Source organism: Lygodium microphyllum, chromosome 19 (genome assembly GCF_053477565.2).
Source record: "Lygodium microphyllum isolate KBCC chromosome 19, Lygodium_microphyllum_v1.1.10, whole genome shotgun sequence".
NCBI lineage: Eukaryota > Viridiplantae > Streptophyta > Polypodiopsida > Schizaeales > Lygodiaceae > Lygodium > Lygodium microphyllum.
This window is the reverse complement of record NC_141153.1, coordinates 101,114,993-101,133,990: the sequence shown is the minus strand read 5'-3', so window position 1 is coordinate 101,133,990 and position 18,998 is coordinate 101,114,993. Positions and strand designations below refer to the sequence as shown.

General features: G+C 42.6%; 1 protein-coding gene across 2 annotated transcripts; it reads right to left on the bottom strand.

Moving 5' to 3' along the window:
• Positions 1–338: 338 nt before the first annotated feature.
• NUB1 (ubiquitin-associated (UBA)/TS-N domain-containing protein) lies at positions 339–18,205 on the bottom strand. 2 transcript variants are annotated; one of them, XM_087700525.1, is made up of 11 exons: positions 17,638–18,205; positions 17,429–17,551; positions 17,102–17,150; positions 2,496–2,531; positions 2,208–2,395; positions 1,865–1,967; positions 1,572–1,753; positions 1,423–1,500; positions 1,241–1,343; positions 1,044–1,137; positions 339–959 (listed from the first exon to the last, which is right to left on the bottom strand). In XM_087700525.1, the coding sequence occupies exons 1-11, from the start codon at positions 17,976–17,978 to the stop codon at positions 607–609; spliced, it is 1,650 nt and encodes a 549-aa protein (XP_087556651.1). In that variant the 5' UTR covers positions 17,979–18,205; the 3' UTR covers positions 339–606. The 2 variants fall into 2 exon arrangements, with proteins under 2 accessions (XP_087556651.1, XP_087556650.1); XM_087700524.1 differs by having other exon boundaries at positions 17,054–17,150; positions 17,638–18,204.
• Between the last annotated feature and the right edge of the window lie 793 nt (positions 18,206–18,998).

Below are 18,998 nucleotides of genomic sequence, written 5' to 3'. Positions count from 1 at the left end.
GGGAGGATACCTTGTAGTAGGGTGGAGATAATCCATGCTTTTCCTGCAGATGTGGATGGTCCCAAGGAGCAGATTTTGAAATGGTTTGAGGGAGAAGAAGGACGTCCCATGTGCAGTAGCCAAGAACGAAAAAATGAAAAACCAAAAGAAGAATAGTACCCATACAGCTCCCATGGCAAACAAACCTCTGGCTAACTGGTACTAAATTCAAAATGCACATCCCTACCCCTGCAGTGTACCATCTACCAAGCATTGCCTTAGGGAAATGCTAACAAATAACCAGGTAAGCTTTTCTAGAATGAATAAAGCCCACACAAACACTGAACTTGGGTGTCAGCTTGAGACAAAATTGAATTCTTGTATTAAGTGCAGAGACCCCAATATTTGCGGATTACAGCCTCTACTTTTATGGAAAATCCTCTTACATCATGTAAGTCTTCACAAGTTTTGCTATGGTACCTTACGAACATTACAGGCTTGAAGCTGCTTCAATTATATTCATTTGCTTCTGGAGTTTAAAAATATATACAGGGCATTGTGTGGAATCAAGAGGATATTCTGGCATCATTCTGGAGTTAAATTTTATGTACAAGGCATTGATTGGAATCAAGAAGAAATTCTGGCATTGACCATAGCCAAATATTCGAGTATGGCTTCACCCTCCTTGTGCACATCAATGTCATACTCAGCCAGTGGATCCCCAGTCAGGTTCATGGCAATCTCATCTTCCATTTCAATATCTCGAGTCTCTTCTAGAGATACATTGCGATTGCCATGCTCATCCTCTCCTGCTGCAGGAGATAGTGGAAGTAGAGATCCAGTAGCAGCTGCAGACACTCCATTACTTGAAGGCAGAGAGGAGCTTTCTCCAGAGGTTCCAGCCACATCACCAGCAACCATTCCAAGAAGTTGGTCTAAAGCTTCATCCTTGCCTGATGAATTCTCAAGAGCCTGAATTGCTGCCCACAATAGATGAACTTTATTCACAGATTTTTACAAAAATAACAAACAAAACAAACTGACAGCCTGTGATCCTGAATAACCTTGATCCCTTGCAAAGCCCATAGCAATCAACTCTTCCAGTTCACTCTCATTAAATCTTTTACGCCGACGCTGTTTATGTGGTGCTAGGACACTCTGTTCAAGAATGAGAAAGTGTTGTCAACGCAATAGACAGGATGTCAGAACCTTCCAAAATTCCAATCTTGAGTACCATAAAATTTCAAAGAACTAGTGCTACCTGCAAGGCAGCATTTTTTATAGGATCAGTTAAAGTGTCCAGGGCAGTCTGTATGTCATTGTCACTCTGACGAAGAGCTTCTGCAGCTAGCACTCTTTCATACCTGACACACAAGGTCAACGAGTTCCTCAAGAGCTATACAGACTGAATAAGTGAATGCACTGGGCAATTTGCATAGTTACCCTATGGATACGAGATCCTCTAGTTTTGTCAAATCAACCACTTGCCCAGTAGGTGTCTTTCCATAGCCCTTTAGTTCCCTGTATCATACAAAAGGATTATAGTTTAATGTAATTCTCTATCATTTGATAATGCATCTGTTGATGTATACCGTCGCTGTTGCTGATGACGTATATCCTCCTCTTTCCTGCTCTTTTTCTTCTTTCTTTCTTCCATTGCAAACTCTGTGGCACTGTTCACATCCTGTCCTGAAACCCTCAGAGCTCGTTGAGCTTCTCTTGTGCTGAATCCCATTCCCACAAGGAAGGCTAAAGCCTCATCAGAAACTTGAAGCTGAGCATGCAAGGAAAACAGCATACATCAACCTGAAAATAATGGGCTTCTGTTGTACCCTAAGAATAAAAACTTGAAATTTTGATAAAAGGGAATGATCCATGTCTCTACCTGGTTGTATTTACTTTCAGCAGAAACAAGAGATATCTTGGCAGCTTTGAAATGCCCACTATGGAATGCCACTATACCTTCCAGAAGCTCTAAACGAACATAACTGCACCACAAGTCAGAATTTATCACTATCCTACAAGATAAATGTGGCATGAGCTGCAGTTAGGAATGAGCACATAAGCTAGCGGTGAGCAGAAGAATGAGTTTTTTGCCCTGTATAGTCTCATCTTCCAATCCTAAATTGTAAAGGCTGTACAGACCTAGAGCAGCAGGTGCTATTCTTACAAGAACAGTGTGGAAAACTCAAATCAATCTTGTTGCAATATTTAGGTGGTTCCCTTACACTGCTAGCTCTGGACAAAATCCTCCCTGGAGAACTCTGAGCCGCTCCAAATTACGACCATGTGCCCGGTGAAGGCCTTCTCTTGCTTGCGATAATCGTTTTCCAGCATCTGTTAATTTTTCTATATCCTTGAGCATAAAATAGCACCACACAGTGTCTATTTGAAGGAATGCTACATTATCTACGGCCTGCAAATTCAACACACCCAACAATTCTGGTAACTCCAAATCACTCAACACATAAACAATTTTCATTTATGATAACCTGGAAAAAGGAACCAGAACAGACCTCTAAAATCTTGGGGTCACACAGGACAAACGCTGCCTGCGAATCAAAAGAAATCTAGTAAGCTATATTGCATTTTCATAACACCAGCTGCACAAATATAACTTGAAAATGAAGCACAGAAGACATCAAGTATAGTTGAAGATGAAGCACAGAAGATAAGCAAAAAGTATAGAGGTTAGCACATATCAAAATATGTAGACAAAACATTGAAGAGTCTTAACTGTTAACAACAGAAATTAGAGGCATCTTACCCTATGTACCTTGATTCTATTGACAATACATTGGGTTCCATATTACACTGATAATAATCACCTAGCATAATGCTCACAAAAATTACAGAACAGGAATCTACTGTCGCCATCCATCTGGCTCCTGCATACATAGTCCTGTAAGCTATGCCATCATCACCTCCTAAAATTGACCCTGTAGGCCTTAGTCCAAGAGGACTTACACCTAGACACGCCACAAAGCAAGGTAGCTCTTTGAAGCCAAGATCTGATGATATTGTTGGGAAGCCAAGAACAAAAGGGACCCCTTTTAACAATTCTTCAACAAACATAATTATATTAGTCCTCCTGAAAACAAGGCTGTAGATGCCACAAACTTTTCTTTCCAACACAGAAGAGGTTCATTAGGAAATAAGCGTGGAAAACTTTCAGGTTTTGCATGTTTTACTTCTGTTGGTTTTGTGAAGGCATATCCATTTGCCAGGGTGGCTTCAACAGTATAATCTGTGTCTTCTGTGGTTAACAAATGAAAATGCCAAAAAATTCAATTTTTTATGTTCTTCTGCAGGCTTTGTCAAGGTAACCAGGTAATAGGGTGGTTGCAACAATATCTCCTCCTCGTATGAGCAGATGCCTTAATCTTTATTTCTGTTGGACCTCTTTTTCATTGCATGCTCAATATATTCCAAGACAGTTACACTAGCAATGTGCATAATAGCTTTGGTGTCTCAATTTCATCAAAGTATGAAAGAACTTAGATCCTAGTAAGCCTGAAAAAATGTGTTATCTAATAACTTATTCATGTTGGTAGGCAGGCCAAAATGTGAATTGGGTAGGCCCAAACGATAGAAGTGGAAGAGTAGGGGGCTCTCCATATAGTAGACTGAGCAGCCAAGAGCCACATTGGCATAGTTCCTATGTGCAGATGAGAGCCGACAGGAACAGACAAACATCATTTCCAAATGGATAAGAATAGGGAACACGTTCCTAATTGTTGGAATACTGCTCCTGCAGTTCCCAAAAACCATTCCCTGTTAGCAACATTCCAGTCCCGTTCCTCTTGTAGAGACAGGCAGCCAGGAAATGGGCAAGCGAGACATAGACAAATGTTAACATTTTTAAACAATTATTTATGCCACACTCACAGACGAGAGCTTACAAGCTGACCAACAACGATAGCACTCACAGCAATATGGGATGGATAGAACAGCAGCTAGGAATGGGGGAATGCCATTTTGAAATGGATAGGAATAGGGAGCACATTCCTTATCGGTGGAATGCTACTGCTGCAGTTCCTAAAAGGCATTCCCTGTTAGGGGCATTCCGGTCCTGTTCCCCTTGTACAGAAGCAGCAGCCAGGAAAGGGGTAAGCCAGACATAAAAAATGTTAACATTTTGTAACAATTATTTCTGCCATGTCTTCCACCCTTGCATCACAACTTCTCACTCTTCTTGCCTCTCTCTCTCTCTCTCTCTCTCTCTCTCTCTCTCTCTCTCAATCAAGTGCCCTATTGGTAAGCCACATTATATTACTAACCCACTGACCCGGATTCAAAGCTCCCTTTTTCTATACCTATACTAAATGACCGCATGGAATGTAGGAGTCCAAGTGAAAGCCTTTGGGTAACCACGCGTTCAATTTAACCAACTAAGCTACACCCATTTGGGCTTTCTCCCTTTTTTTTTCGTGAAGATAATTGAATTAAGTAGCAAATATTTACATCAGACCATCAGGTCAGCTAAGAAAAAACAGACACAAATGAAAGTCTACCAAGACTTTTAACACAGAAATATCACACAGAAAGGACACCTGGTGTGGAGTGAACAATATCCAGCCAAGGAGTAGCAATATCAGGAAGAACCAGATCAGCTGACACCATAGAGGAGGTCTGCCATAACACTAAACCATGGACATCGGCCACATGACCATGGATGCCCGAGGCTGAATCAAAAATAAAGGCATTCTGAGTACGCCAAATATGCCACAAGGCTGTCCATCTAAGGAAATGGAAGAGGCAGGAATAATCCAAATGCAAAGTAGACATAGAGGTCATCTTTCCCATAATCCACGAACAAGCTGATATCTGGTGCTAAGTCGTCGAGGACCACACACGGGAAACAAAACTCCAAATATGTTGAGCAATAGGGCAAGAGACAAAGAGATAAAGCAATGTCTCATCACATGTAGTGCAAAATACACAACGACTAGTAGAGATCTTGCGAGCACACAACACATCCCCAGTTGGAAGACCCCCAATACATAGAGACAGGGAACGCCCGTTCCAGCACATAGGAACGGATTAACGCGTTCCGAGGGGTTCGGGCCAAGGAAACGCTGGCGAAACGTTCCAGCCCGTTTCCTGGCCCGTTCCCTCCCGTTCCAGGTCCGTTCCCTGTCTGGAACGGCCGTTCCAGCTCAAGAGTTTTTTAATTTTTTTAATTTTTAACTTTTAAGTTTTTTTTTGGTTGTCGTTGCCCGCGCTGTCTCGAACTGCCCGCGTGTCGCCCGTTTCGCGCCCGTCTGTCTGTCGCCCGTTTCGCCTGCGCCCGTCTGTCCTCACCTACGTCGCTGCACTCCCGTCTGTCCGTCGCCTACGCCCGTTTCGCCTGCGCCTGTTTCGCCTACGTCGCTGCACTCCCGCCCAGTCCACCCAATCCGCAGAGTACCTGGTCCGCCCAGTCCGCCTGCCGACTGTCCCCGCCCACTCTACCTGCTCCACCTGCCCTGCCGACTATCCCCGCCCACTCTGCCTGCTCCGCCTGCCCTGCCGACTGTCCCCGCCCACTTCGCCTGCTCCGCCTGCCCTTCCGACTGTCCCGCCGACTATCTCGCTTGCCCCGCGTGCCCCCACTGCCTAGGCCCTACTCCCACCTGCTCTCAGGACTCGTCTAACTCTCCCGCCTGCCTGGCCCGCCTCTCTTGCCTGGCGTGACTTCTCCCCGGGATCAGGTGAAGTCTCAAGGTCCGAGGATCATTATCTCGATTCTCAAATTTGTCATTGTCCCAAATTTGGGAGCTGAAAATGCGCCAAATTTTGGGGCATTTTCAGCAAGGAATTGCAGGCTGGAATGCCCCAAAATTGGGGCATTTTGAGTCTGTCATTGCCCCAAGTTTGGGAGCTGAAAATACTCCAAATTTTGGGGCATTTTCAGCAAGGGAATGTTCAATGCAGGCTAGAATGCCCCAAATTTGTGGCATTTTCAGTAAAAGGAATGCAGGTTGAAATAGCACCAAAGTTCTGGCATTTTTAGCATTGCTAAAAATTTACACACATGTTGAAATTTTGGCTGCAAATTTTTGCAATTTTATTGAACTTTACTGATTATTTGTCACTTTTATATAGATGGCAGCATTGACATCTATGGGATCTTCATCATCCTCAGCAGGTACTTCGTCAACAACTGGACGAAGTCGAAGCACTACATGGTCATGGTGGGATGAGGTAGATGCAGGGGTGCCATTGAGAGGTGGAGGGGCTCGCCCTTGGAAATGCAAACTTTGCCCTTATGCTCGCACTAGTGGGGCTGATAAAGTGAGAGCCCATCTTCTACATGAGGAGGGGAAAGAGGTGCGTTTTTGCACCAATGTATCAATTAAGAAAAGGCAGGAGTTACTTGACCGCATAGCCACATCTATGGGGAATTCACATGCCAGGAGGACGCCAAATATAGCAGTGGATCCAACAACATGGACTCCAAGACCAGCAAGGCATGGTGCTTCATGCAGAAGACCACCAGGATTAGTGGCTACGCAGCCTTCTCGTGGGCCATCAATGGCAACAGGTCGTGGTGCTAAACAGAGTTCATTGCACACTTCATGGGAACCAAAGAAAAAAGAGGAAACAGATGCAGCAGTGGCACGCTTTTTTTACCATGACCATATTGCATTCAAATCAGCCAGGTCACCTTATTTTCTAAATATGGTGACAAAGATTGCAGAGTATGGACCCACATATAAGCCCCCTTCATCAGAAACTATCAGGACTACATTGCTTCAAAAGGAGAAAGTAGCCATAGAGATTGCAACAGCAAATATTCGCAATCAATGGGCAAGAAATGGAGTGACATTGATAGCAGATGGATGGAGTGACACACGCCATAGGTCCATACATGGTATTGTTGCATATTCTCGTGGAGATGTATACTTCATTGGTAGTCATGATGCTTCAGAGACTGGAAAGAGTGCAGATGTATTGGCATCCGAGTGGTGCGAGGCAGTGCAGGCTGTTGGGGCAGAAAATGTAGTGCAGTTTGTGGCAGATGATGAACCTACAAACAGGGCAGCAAGAAACATTTTAATGGCAATGTATCCACATATCACCTTTAGTCCATGCATGGCGCATTGCTTGAATAACTTGTTGAAGGATATTGGGGACTTGCCATGGATTGCATCTCTTGTTGCGAAAGGCAACAAGATTATCACATTTATATGTAATCATCAGTACTTGCATGCTGAGTTTCGCAAGAGAAGTGACAAAGAACTTCTTAAATACTCGGATACACGATTTGCATATAACTTTCTTATGCTTGGTCGATTGCACTATTGCAAAGGTGCAATTAGGGAGCTATTTGCCAGTGATGAGTATGAAAATTGGACTGGGGCTGCCACTGCTACTGCTGTGTTATGTAATGCATATGTTTCTGATAGAGATTTTTGGGATGAGGTTAATCGCACCAACCAAATGGTTGATCCTATTATGCACATGTTGAGGCTTGCAGATGGCATGGATCCATGCATTGGGAAGATCTATGAAGGTATGGATCGCATGATTGAGAGGTTGGAGAGTTTGGAACCAAATGCAGATAGGTATGAGCAAATCAAGGAGTTATGCATCAGCAGATGGAATGAGTATGACTCTCCTATGCATGCTGCAGCATATGTGCTTGATCCTGAGTTTCAAGGAAAGATGCTAGAAAGAGACCTTGAGGTGGTCAAGGCTTGGAACACATTGCTTGCAAGGCTTTATCCTAGCCGTGAAATGCAACGCAAAATTAAAAATCGGCTCTCTGTATATCGACAAACATTAGGGATGTTTGGTACAGAGGATGCACTAGAGGACAGGACAAATATTGGGGCTGCTTTATGGTGGGAGGACTACGGGGTAGAAGCTCCAGAGTTGCAGAGTTTGGCTATTCGTATTCTTAGCCAAACAATTAGCTCTTCTTGTTTAGAGCAACTATGGAGCTCCTTCAATCACATTCACTCAAAGAAGAGAAATCGTCTTGGTACAATGAAGACGAATGACCTAGTTTATGTGAGCTCCAATCTTCGCTTGCTAGCTCATACATCAGTTGCAAAGGCTGATTCTTTTATATGTTGGGAAAAATATGACGATGATGATGATGGTGATGATGATGGGCAGGATGTTGTTCAGCAGGATGAGCATTCAGGCACAGTGGAGCCATCTTCCATGAATCAGAGCACTTAGTAGCTAGCCTTTTGGAACTTTAGAGTATTGACTTGGAAATTGGAGCTCTTGTAACTTGGATCTTTACTATTTAGGCTTTAAAGTTTACTGTTTAGTGCATATTTTGTGTTTTTGCAATGCACACTCGTTGCCAGCTGCTTCATGTTACTCAAGTATAGGATCAATTTCGACACATGCAATCCACCCTTCCAGAGGCTCATCTTGTGGGGATTGTGCTCTGCAAGCTCCCTCCGGAGTTTGATGGAGTAGCCAATGCTTTGTGGGCCCAAACACCATTGATGCCTGCAAGTTTTACACGTGTACTCCACGCTCTGTAAGCATGAGGTGTCTTTGCACTTACAGAGGTAGCTTCCATCTCAATATGGTGGCTCCAATGAGGCGTTTGCAACGTCAAAGCGGGGTGACAAGTAGAAGAAGTCAAAGGCCCAATATTAACACTGTGGGAAGAAGGGTTGGGCATCAAGCTCTAGTGTCATGGCCATTTAGTAGAAGCATTCTAGCTTCCCTATTCAAGCTTTTTTTCTTTTTTAGGGCTGATTTACTGTTTCCAATTCATCATGTTTGCAAGTTAATGTAATATTTTCCCTTCATTGACATTAAAGGCCCGTTTTAAGGTTCCATTGTTGGGCATTCTCAAGGAGATGAGAAGTTGTTGATTTTTGCCATTCTGGATCTTATAGTCACTTCCTAGCATTATGAGAGTTTGGAACAATATAATGGCTGCCATGAGCAGCAAGTGTCAACATCATGCTCTTGGATCGAATCAAAGTTGCATCTCTCTCTCTCTCTCTCTCTCTCTCTCTCTCTCTCTCTCTCTCTCTCTCTCTCCGCGTAATAGGTTATTGTATTAATTACGAAAAGTACAAGATCGCAACATGCAAGATGGCTCTAGGTCATTGTGCACAAAAAGATACAAAGTCACGGAAAAGGAACAAAGGAGATTGTCGTATGCCAAGGAACTAGATCATCTCTAACCAAGATATCACATGCTGTATAAAGTCAAGCTACCACTAGGGAAGTCCCTTAAGCTTCACGACATGATGTCGAATGCCCAAGACAACATAAAAAATAAATGCATTGCGATGACCCAAATATGCCAAACACCCCAAAATCTAGAAAAGTGTAACAATGTCTTCATATGAGGTTGTGGCAAACCATGATATTTAGCTTTACCAAAAACCCAATTAGGAGGACGCGTCATAGTTCCCACCATATCATGCCAAATGTCCAAGAGAAGAACCCAAATCTTCTGAGCAAAAAGACAAGAGATGAATTTCTGATAAGAAGACTCAACCATAGTGATACAGAAGAAATAATACCCATTAGAAATACCTCTGCAATGAAGAGCGGATGCAAAGAGGAGGTCCCCCAACCAACATTCTCCAAATGAACACCTTGCATTTGAATGGTGCCTTATTGATCCATCCCTCCAATATTCTCAATTTCCACCAAGCTTTCGATTTGCACAATCCCTAAAGTGTATTGGCTTTGCTGATTAACCCTGTGCAGTCTCTGATCATGAAATGATAAATCTAAGTAACAAAGAGGACTAAAGGGTCAAACACCCTACAAGATCCTAGGAAAGGGTTGCTAGTCCTGCAAGAGATCGGAGACTCTACCCCAAAGGTCATTGTAGCCATGAACTGTGAAGAAAACTGTGGAGTAGCTGCTAGGGTTTGCATTGAGGAAACACAGAGTGTATGACCACAACAAAAACACAACAATACAAACACAGATATGCGAAACTCAAAACCTAAAAGCAAAACTAAAAACTCAAACACAGAAATAAACACAAGCAAAAGGAGAAAGAAATAAAACAACTCTGAAGTGAATGAAAACTGTAAACGAATGAAGAGTGTACAAAGTACCCAAGGGCAAAGCAACAATGCCAAAGTGTAACGTCTATCGGAGACGGATCCCGAATACTATAACCACCAGTCGGAGATGCAAGAGTGTTGAATAATGAAGGGCAACAAGCTAGTCACCAAAACACAGCAGTTGGAGACTAAAATCTGATAAATGCAGTGGTGTACCACCAAAGAAGGTTGAAAATTGATCGCCGGAGGTGGAGAACTATCAAGCAACAACGGGAGAGGTGTTTGCTAATATAGGCGGCCCACTGGACAACAAAAACGCAAGTGCTACAGCAATCACCTAGTGGGAGAGATGGCAGCAGCCTGTCACTTGACACCAGATGCTAAAAACGCAGGCTAATCAAGTGTTATGATGACCCAGCAAATGGAGACCTCCAAACAATAAGGTGATGGCTGAAAACAGGCCACCTAGGGCTGGATAGTGATGGGCTGCAATTGATGATGCCTCGACAATAGATGCTAGGTGGCTAATAGCTGAAATCTGCACGGTAGAGTGAGAAACCTACATAAAAGTATAGCATGTTTTGGTATTGTTTAAGAGGTTAATCAACACGTGATGCATTTCTTAACTTAACATGAGGTACCCAAAAGACTCGTTTGATGGTGCGAAGCAAGAGAGTGGTATCAATCCATCAAGGCCAATCCAAGACGAGCCATGCAATTAAACTTAGGTTTCTCCTCGGATTTGCCTTTCCAAGAAAGAAGAGGAGACACCGCTAGAATTGCCATCTAACCTGTCTGTCCTCTATCAAATGCCATCAAGCCTTGAAAAGGACCATTTTCCATGAGCACACCAAATGGTTAAAAAGAACCAAGGCAAACATAGAAAAGCGAGCCTCGACATTAAGCACATGCCACCATGAACCTTGAATCTTTGTATTACCATGACAAAGGCTCATGTCCTGAAGAAAAGCGTGAGTAATAAGAGTCCAAGGTTGTTGATCAATACCCAACGCTTGAAATAGGGACCAATGGAGTACTGTCGTATGGGTACAAGTATGCGATCACGGTGTGTGAAGTAAATACAAAGTGGCGTAGGTACAGGTGCCTTTATCCCCAACAACCTCCCACTTAAAAACAAATGTGCCTCTAGTGAGGAGAGAACAAAAAAAAAGTGACAATGTCCCTTGCCTTTCTCCTTACGCTTATCATCGCGTGTCTTATGGCACTGTAGACCAATATAACCTTGCCTCCCAGAGTAATGACATGTAAAAGAGACATTCCGACCACACGACTTACTGCGAGACTACCTATGAGACTAAGACCTCTCTAAGTCTCTATCACAATAATCATTACCACTCTCACCGCCATGTCTACTTCTAACAATCAATGCATGAGAAGTGCGAGCTGCATCTACATTCTCTCTATTTATCTCCTCTGTGAGTAAGGCACCCTCAACATCATGGAGTTTCAAACCATCCTTAGGCATATCAGCACGCATGGCAATATGAAAAGTGTCCCATGACTTAGGAACGTTACAAGCAAGAACAATGGAGGGAGATTATCCTTTAATTCAATGCCATGCAAAGTCAACTTGCTGAAAATAGAATGAAATTCATTCAAATGTGCGCACTAGTCCCTTCCTTGATGCAAAGGTCCATAAGCTATTTCAACCAATACATATGTAAAGCAAGAATGAAATAGAATGAAATTCATTCAAATGTACAGATATACTAGTCCCTTCCTTGATGCAAAGGTCCATGAGCTATTTCAACCAATACATATGTAAAGCGAGACTTTGCTTATCATAAAGATTGGATATCTTTTCCCATAACTGCCAAGCATTATCCTCAGGTGCCACAACACTGAAATAAACCTTTTTTTATAATGACAATATAAGAGTGGATTTACATAGCTCATCCAACTCATCCCACCTATCCTGATCAATGACCTCAAGCTTTACACTCCTGGTTTCCAAAGGCCTAACCTACTTCTTTTGAACCACAATATTAAAAATAGCATTATCATTCAAAGAATCAACCATAATGATAGTCCAAGAGAATGGGCTGCAGTAAATGACTGCAAATCAGTCCCTCAAAACTCAGCCAAAACAAGGGTAAAATAGGAGGGAATACCAATGTATAGAGCTATCCACCAACTGCAAGCAATAGAATACCAAAGTACAATGCTTGTTCTCCAAGACAATGCTGAAAAAAATGTAATTATAGCAATGCTGAACTAAAGACAGCGGTATATGTCAATCCACCTATGGGCAAATAACCAAGAAAGAAAGATCTTGCTGCTAGGGATAGCTCAGTAGCAATCGGGATACAAATAATACAACTAGCAATGACTAAGCATAGACCACTAGCACCAAAGACTATCATGAACTCAATGTGTCAATAAACCATACATTTCATAAGCATATACATCACTAACAAACTACTGACAAAGATAAGTGCCGTTATCCAAAGCATACAGAATCAAATCAGCCCACAAGTAGAGGTAACTGCATCCAATAGCATATAAGAGAGCATATTTGTAAACCAGAGTCCCACTGTCTCAAAGAACCAAGCTCTGCCAAGTAAGTACAAGCATCTCCCGCTAGAAGCAAATCTCGAACGCGAACCAAGCAAGCAAAGCTCAAGACATATACATCCAAGCATCCAAGAAGCCCAAGCGTATCACAAATACATTCAAGAGCATAAGTCTCTAATAAAGCTTCAATACCCATAAGTGAGTAAGCACGTAAGCTCAAAACAACTAACCAAAGCCCAAGTACATCAAATGTAGCTAAAATCTAAGAGCCTAAGCATGTCATAACCATATCCGGGCTCATACATCAACACTAAATATCACTGTAGACATGTAACATACCCAAAATACCATATAGACACAACAAGCACCCTGTCTTCCCATGCTCAAAAAAACTTGAAGACGGCTTCACAGGGCCTGACGATGCAATGAGTCATTAGGCGCATAAAGGCCAACCAGCCATAAAATCTGCCCTTCAAACACAACCTCAATCACCAAGAAGCATCCATAAACATCATTCTTAACAAGCACCGGATGGAATTTCTCATGTACAACTGTGATATTCCAACTTTATTTTCAATCTTCTCAACTTCTTGCATTAGATTTGAAAAATTCTAGACCATTAAATAGAGGAAGTCTCGAACAAAAGTAGTCCGAAGTTCATAACCCGACACTCTCCCACGTTGATAGGGACTGTAGCCATTCTTCACGAAAGTCACCACACGAACGCAAGTAATGGGCCATAAGTCATAATTGACTAAACCCATTTAAAACTTAGCAAGTAAGGCAAGTTTAAAAGCTTTAAGCTTTATGAAAAAAAGAAGAAGATTAAGAGGAGGATAACAATGAACAAGCCGCCGCCGCCCCCCCTTTTTTAACAAAAAAACGGCGCACAATTTCTCCTAAATTTGGAGATCCTAAATACACAAGAAAAAGCCTGAATTCTCCTCCTCAATCACAGCAGAAAACTCCAGCAATCTCCCCCTCTTCTCAGTTTGACGAGAGGCTTAGATTGAAGCAAGATCATCCGAGAGCTAGGCAGATCAATCATGGCATCTCCGGCAATCTCTCAAGACCTCAAAGATCAAATCGCCAACATCAGATTGCATCTTGAAAGGTTCCAAATTGCTGATTTGCCAAGATACCCTTCATAAAGAACTCTTTTTTTGCCACAACCCTTCTTCTTCAATTTAACTATAAATACAAGGCATGAGAAGCCAATGAAAGGCAACCTGAGCAAGAGAGGAGAGGCTCTTCTTAAGAGTATAGAGCAAGAGGGAGTGAAGCAAAGACGGGAATTCTCGATACTTGATGCCAATCCAAGGGCTAAAAAAGACTTCGAAACACCTTGGGAGATGAATTGGCCTAGCCAATTTAATTGTTGACTCATCAAACTAATTTTTTGGACACTAAAATAAATATTAAATTAATTCTCAAAATTTTTAAGCTAAAAATTAATTTAAGAATGCAAATAATGCTGAAAATTTGAGTTTGAAAGGCTGCCACTTGACACACTTGCCAATGCAAGCTAGAGGAGGCTATTGGGAGGCAGAGAGAGAGAGAGAGAGTAAAATCATTCTTAGGGGAATTCAGTCGTGGAGAGGCTGCAGTAGCAGGTCGCCAGCAGATTTTGGCCATTTCCAGCCAGTCATGAACGGTTCTAGAGTAGGTGACAGCAGCCACAAGGGTCCTCTCAACTGGGCGATAGCCTCGGACTGCAGGCGACAACCATTCTGGGCTTCTCTAATTGCTGGTGGAAATTCTTGTGGCTATCAATACAGGGCAGCAGCTGTTTTTGGCTGAAATCAGGCCACTTCTCGCGAAGAATTTCTGAATTTTCTCTCTCCTCAACATTTTCTCTCATTCTCCAACCATTTCCCAACCTTCTGAAGATTTCAACAATCTAATCCCTGGAGGCTAAGAAATTGTATTTTTCTCTGCTGTAAAGTTTGACAACAACCTCAAGCACTCTACCTCCAAGGCTATAAAAGCATTAGGAGAGCTCTGGGGTCTTGTGGAAGCGCTATTGAGATGGGAAACTCAAGGACAACATGATGATTCCTCAAACCTAGCTACTCCATCCAATAAAGGAACATCCGAACCACAACTTGCAAAGAATCCCCGAAACTTGTTATGCTCCTACTCTTGTTCTTGATAATCTCAAATCTGAACATGATTGAATAGGAAAGAAAGCAAGTTATTCATTATCTTAATCCTAAGAGGGGAAGACACTGAGTTTTCTTCTATGGAAATGATAATTATGTTTAGTTTGATTAAATTGTTCATGACTATTGCATAAAGAAACAATCATTCATGGAAAGTAAAGGTTATTCATGGGGTTAGAATGAAGAAAGTTATGCATGGATTGTGTATGATAGTGTTGAATCACTTAGAAAAAAAGCTTGCAATATATAAAGAAAAGACTGGAGACTGGATATTTTTATGTGTGACCTAAATACTAAGGAGAGCAGCATATATTACTTCAAGTAATTGCACTCTAAGAAAGATTAAGTTGTTGTGGATATTGTCTTTTTTATTGTAAGGTATTCAAAGGACATTGTTTTGGTTTGTCAAATTTGTCTTTTAAATAAAAAGTTGATTGATTGATTGATATTATGAAAAAGAAATGTTCAGTTACCTATTGATAATAGAATGATTGCCTTGGTTATATATTTGTACAAAAGTTATGTGCCCAAAAGGCAGATTTTTGGTTACGCGTTGAACCTCTCCCAAGGTTAGCGGCAAAATCCCTTCATCAAGGGGCTGGTTTGACTGCGCTAGAGGCTAGAACTGGCCCTAGATGTGAGAGCTCTCTCCATAGGGGGGAGTTTAGGCTAGGAGGTGATAGGGGAGCCAAGGGGGCTCTGGCCATAAGTCCCTTAGGTCTGTTGAGGACCAGCCTAATCTCCACGAGCCCAGAATGGACTTCCTAAAAGGCCTTGATGCTAGATAACAGTGGATTTATGGATCATATGCTATGAGATTTGGACAAAGTCCCAAATTAAGGGACAGAATGCCAAGTTGGCATTGCACCTTGGAGAAGGTATGGATAAATATTCTCATTTTGCAACTGTTTCCAAAAAAATGGTTGATATTATCTTTCTATGGTGGATTGATCAACATGAAGAAACCTAGTGCCTTGAAAGGTTAAATAAAGAAGCTACCTTCACGTGTTCAAACATAAGCGTGGTAGGTAATTAGATAACTAAAACACACCATCGAGGAAAGCACAAGCACAAGCACAAAACCCCGAAGAGTACGTCTTACAGATGGGTGGTCTCAGTGAGCCGAGAGTTTTCCTTCAAAGCACTAGAATTAGGGAAAGTTCGAATGCTTGACTAATTAGCATGTTGTCTTAGACTCTAATCAATACTATTTTAGGGGACCAGAGAGAGACTATGCCTTATGGGCAGAGGGGTTGACGTGCTACACTCCCCCTCGTTTCTCATTCACTATGAACCAAGTGCGGTACTAATCTGCTTCAATTTGAGTTGACTTATGAATGCAGTGGCTCAAAGAACAACATTACATAAACTATTAGGTAACCTTAGTATCGAATTAGGAACCGGATTAAGGTTAATCCTCATGGGCTATGGCTAGAACTTTCGGTTGTGAAGTGACTCAAGTGAACCTAGGTGACAAACCCCATGTTATTCTGAGAAGTACTAGGCAACATCAATTAGGATTATCTCTTGACGGGCCACTAAAATCGTGCCACTAAGGGCTTCTCAGTCACGCACATTACATTGATGATGTTGTAGATGAGGTTATAGCAATTGCAATAGGACTAGGATGCTCGTCAAGGTATCGTACTTGCCTAGATAGATACTAGACCCACTCAACATGCAATCACCTTGGCATGGGCAACATCCATGTATATTACATTCTCGCCCACTAGAACTACAATAGTGTCCATCCCTTTCTTTCAGCTGTCCCACATCCACAATCTGATCCTTGTGTCTATCCCCTACCCCATATAACTAGGCTGGACTAAGTGTAAACCAAGGGATCCTCGAGGGAAAATTTTACATTTTCTTGAGGTAGCATACCCTTGCCATAAGCCTAAAAAAAATAAGCACACTAGGATGAGGGAACCTTCCACACTCCATGAATCCTGAAATGCCCACAATGCAAGGTGAAAGAGGAGGTGGTGGCGGATAAAATAAAAGGTGTAGAACAGCAATCATGTCTATTGTTGAAACATTGGCGTAAGCATCTAGCAATATGCCCTCTCCATGCAATACCAAAGCAATTAAAAACTTCATCTATAGAATCCAAAATCACCAGATGCTATAGGCAATGCACTCACAAGCAAGTTTATCAAAGATTGTGAATCAACATCAAGATAGACATAAGCATGCTAGCCTACCTATGATGTCTTATCTACCAAATAAGCTGTAAATGGTAAATTCTAAGTAGTTAATTCAAGAAAGACTAAGTATCGAAAGAGAGAAAAGAGTAAAGACTGGGATTTCTTCTTTGTTCCTAAAATTCCAAACTATGAACCATTCTTTGCTTAGATCAAGGTGAGTTTAAATAAGTTCAACACTCACTTCTGCCATACTTAAGACTTCCAAGGCCTCTGTGTAGACATTACGTACAATCAGATCACGAGCCTTTGAATGCAGCATTAGCCCCAACGTCAATGCCCTGAGTGCAAAACTGAGAGTTAGGTTTAAACACAGATAACCCTCCCTCCCCCCATGGCACATGCATGCAGGCTATGTGTGGCATCGAAATAAACATGAAACACAAAGTTTCCAGTGATGATATGTCGGAAAGAAAGAGTGTAAGCTACAGATGATTCTGCCGTTTAAGAGCTGGCACTGATCTGAAATCGAACTGATCAGTAATCGGAGTGCTAATGCCCTATTCACAACTTGGCCAGTCGAGCAGAATTGAGATTTTGGATTGAAAGAAGAAACTACCTGCGGTCGCTGTCCGAGTTGAACTTCAATTTTTCTCCACTTTGATTTTCAAGCTGGAAGTCAAAACTGTCTTCGGAAAATGGATTTTCATTGCTTCTCCTTACCATTGCATCTGCCGCTTCCCTGTATCAGCGTGTTAAACAACCCTATAATGATGTAAGTAGAAGGTAGACAGCCACGATTCAGGGAATAAGGTTCGGCTTGCATACTTGATTCTCGCAAGGCGTGCTTGGCGCTCCTCCTCTGCAATAAAAGCTGTGGCCACCTGCTGCCCCGCTGCTCGAGTCATGAGGAGCTTGGAGCTGCAATTTAAGCCACACTGCCTTAAAGATCCAGGGGTTTCATCTTTGAGGATTTTGCCAGCACAGATGATGTTTAGGGAGTCCGGTAAGATACCGGACATGCCAGAGAGGTGCCTGCGGAGGTCCTTGATGGTCCAATGATCCAAGGGAACCTCAATTTGGCCAGACCATGCCCCTGCCACCCGCAATTTCTCAGCACTGCTAGAGTTGCTGTCATTTTCGGCGCCTGCTGGGTTAGAATCTGCCATGGGATCGGCTGTTGGATGTAGAAACTCTGCAATCCGAATGGACCGATCGGCTCCTCTCTCGCTAAATTTCAGGAAAAACCTGATGTCTGGTACGCGTTGTGAGGAGAATCTTGTCCGAGCTGGAGAATGCAATTCCTCTTCCAAATTCCCAACAGTTGTTGTTTTCCGCTCGCCTGCTGTTATACTTTCGGCCCCAGCCTCCCCCTGTCTTAAGGCCCACTAGGCCAACCAACACAAGCACGTGGAGAGTATTGTTGTGCCTTGATCTCCAAGACTTCTCGTGTCCCCCACCCCCCTCACCACAATGTGCCACGGGGTGGTGAGAGTCCGGATCGACGGTGGAGGGCGACCATGGATCACGGGGACGAGTTGGGTCACTGTTTTTTGGCCAAAGTAAACCCATCCACAAAAGTAAACCCAGCCCACCTTTCTGACGGGCTGGGTTTAAATTTCTGACGGGTTGGGTTTAAACCCAGCCCATCAGAAAGGTGGGCTATCAGAATAGGTGGCGGGTCATGCAGCAAGCGATGAGGTTGAGATGATTGACTTCTTTTCTAAAGGTAATGGTTCAACAATACAAGAAACCAGCGGCATTGCACCAAGCGCGCTTAATTTGACCTCATCAAAGTACTTCTCATTCGATAGGGAGAGCTATGGATTGATGGTAAGTGACTTGAACGGAGAAAAAGCCATCACATTGGGGATGCTCAAGCAATACGACAAAAGGGAGCTATTAGACCTAAAGAAGAAGTGGAGAAGGATCAAAGAAAGTCTTTGCACGAGGAGAAACGATGATGGACAAGTTGTGCTAGCCCTTAAATCGGAGCCATCATTGCACATTGCATTATAGAGGACTGGGAGAGTATTTTCCTTGCAAATCACATAAATAGGGTTACAGGTGCTCACGAATGCATTAATGCCACAATTGACTCCATCAAATCCAATTGGTGTACGGACATGAGAAAGTATGGCATCCCTCTTGCTTATGTGAAAAAGCTAATCGGTGCTTGTACTTGTAAG

Excerpts from the sequence above, each read along its gene's own strand:
- NUB1 (XM_087700524.1), bottom strand. The coding sequence starts at position 17,978 with ATGGCAGATTCTAACCCAGCAGGCGCCGAAAATGACAGCAACTCTAGC. Across the intron at positions 1,344-1,422 it reads GAGGATCTCGTATCCATAGG|GTATGAAAGAGTGCTAGCTG; the intron begins GTAACTATGCAA and ends CTTGTGTGTCAG. Across the intron at positions 1,138-1,240 it reads TAAAAAATGCTGCCTTGCAG|AGTGTCCTAGCACCACATAA; the intron begins GTAGCACTAGTT and ends ATTCTTGAACAG.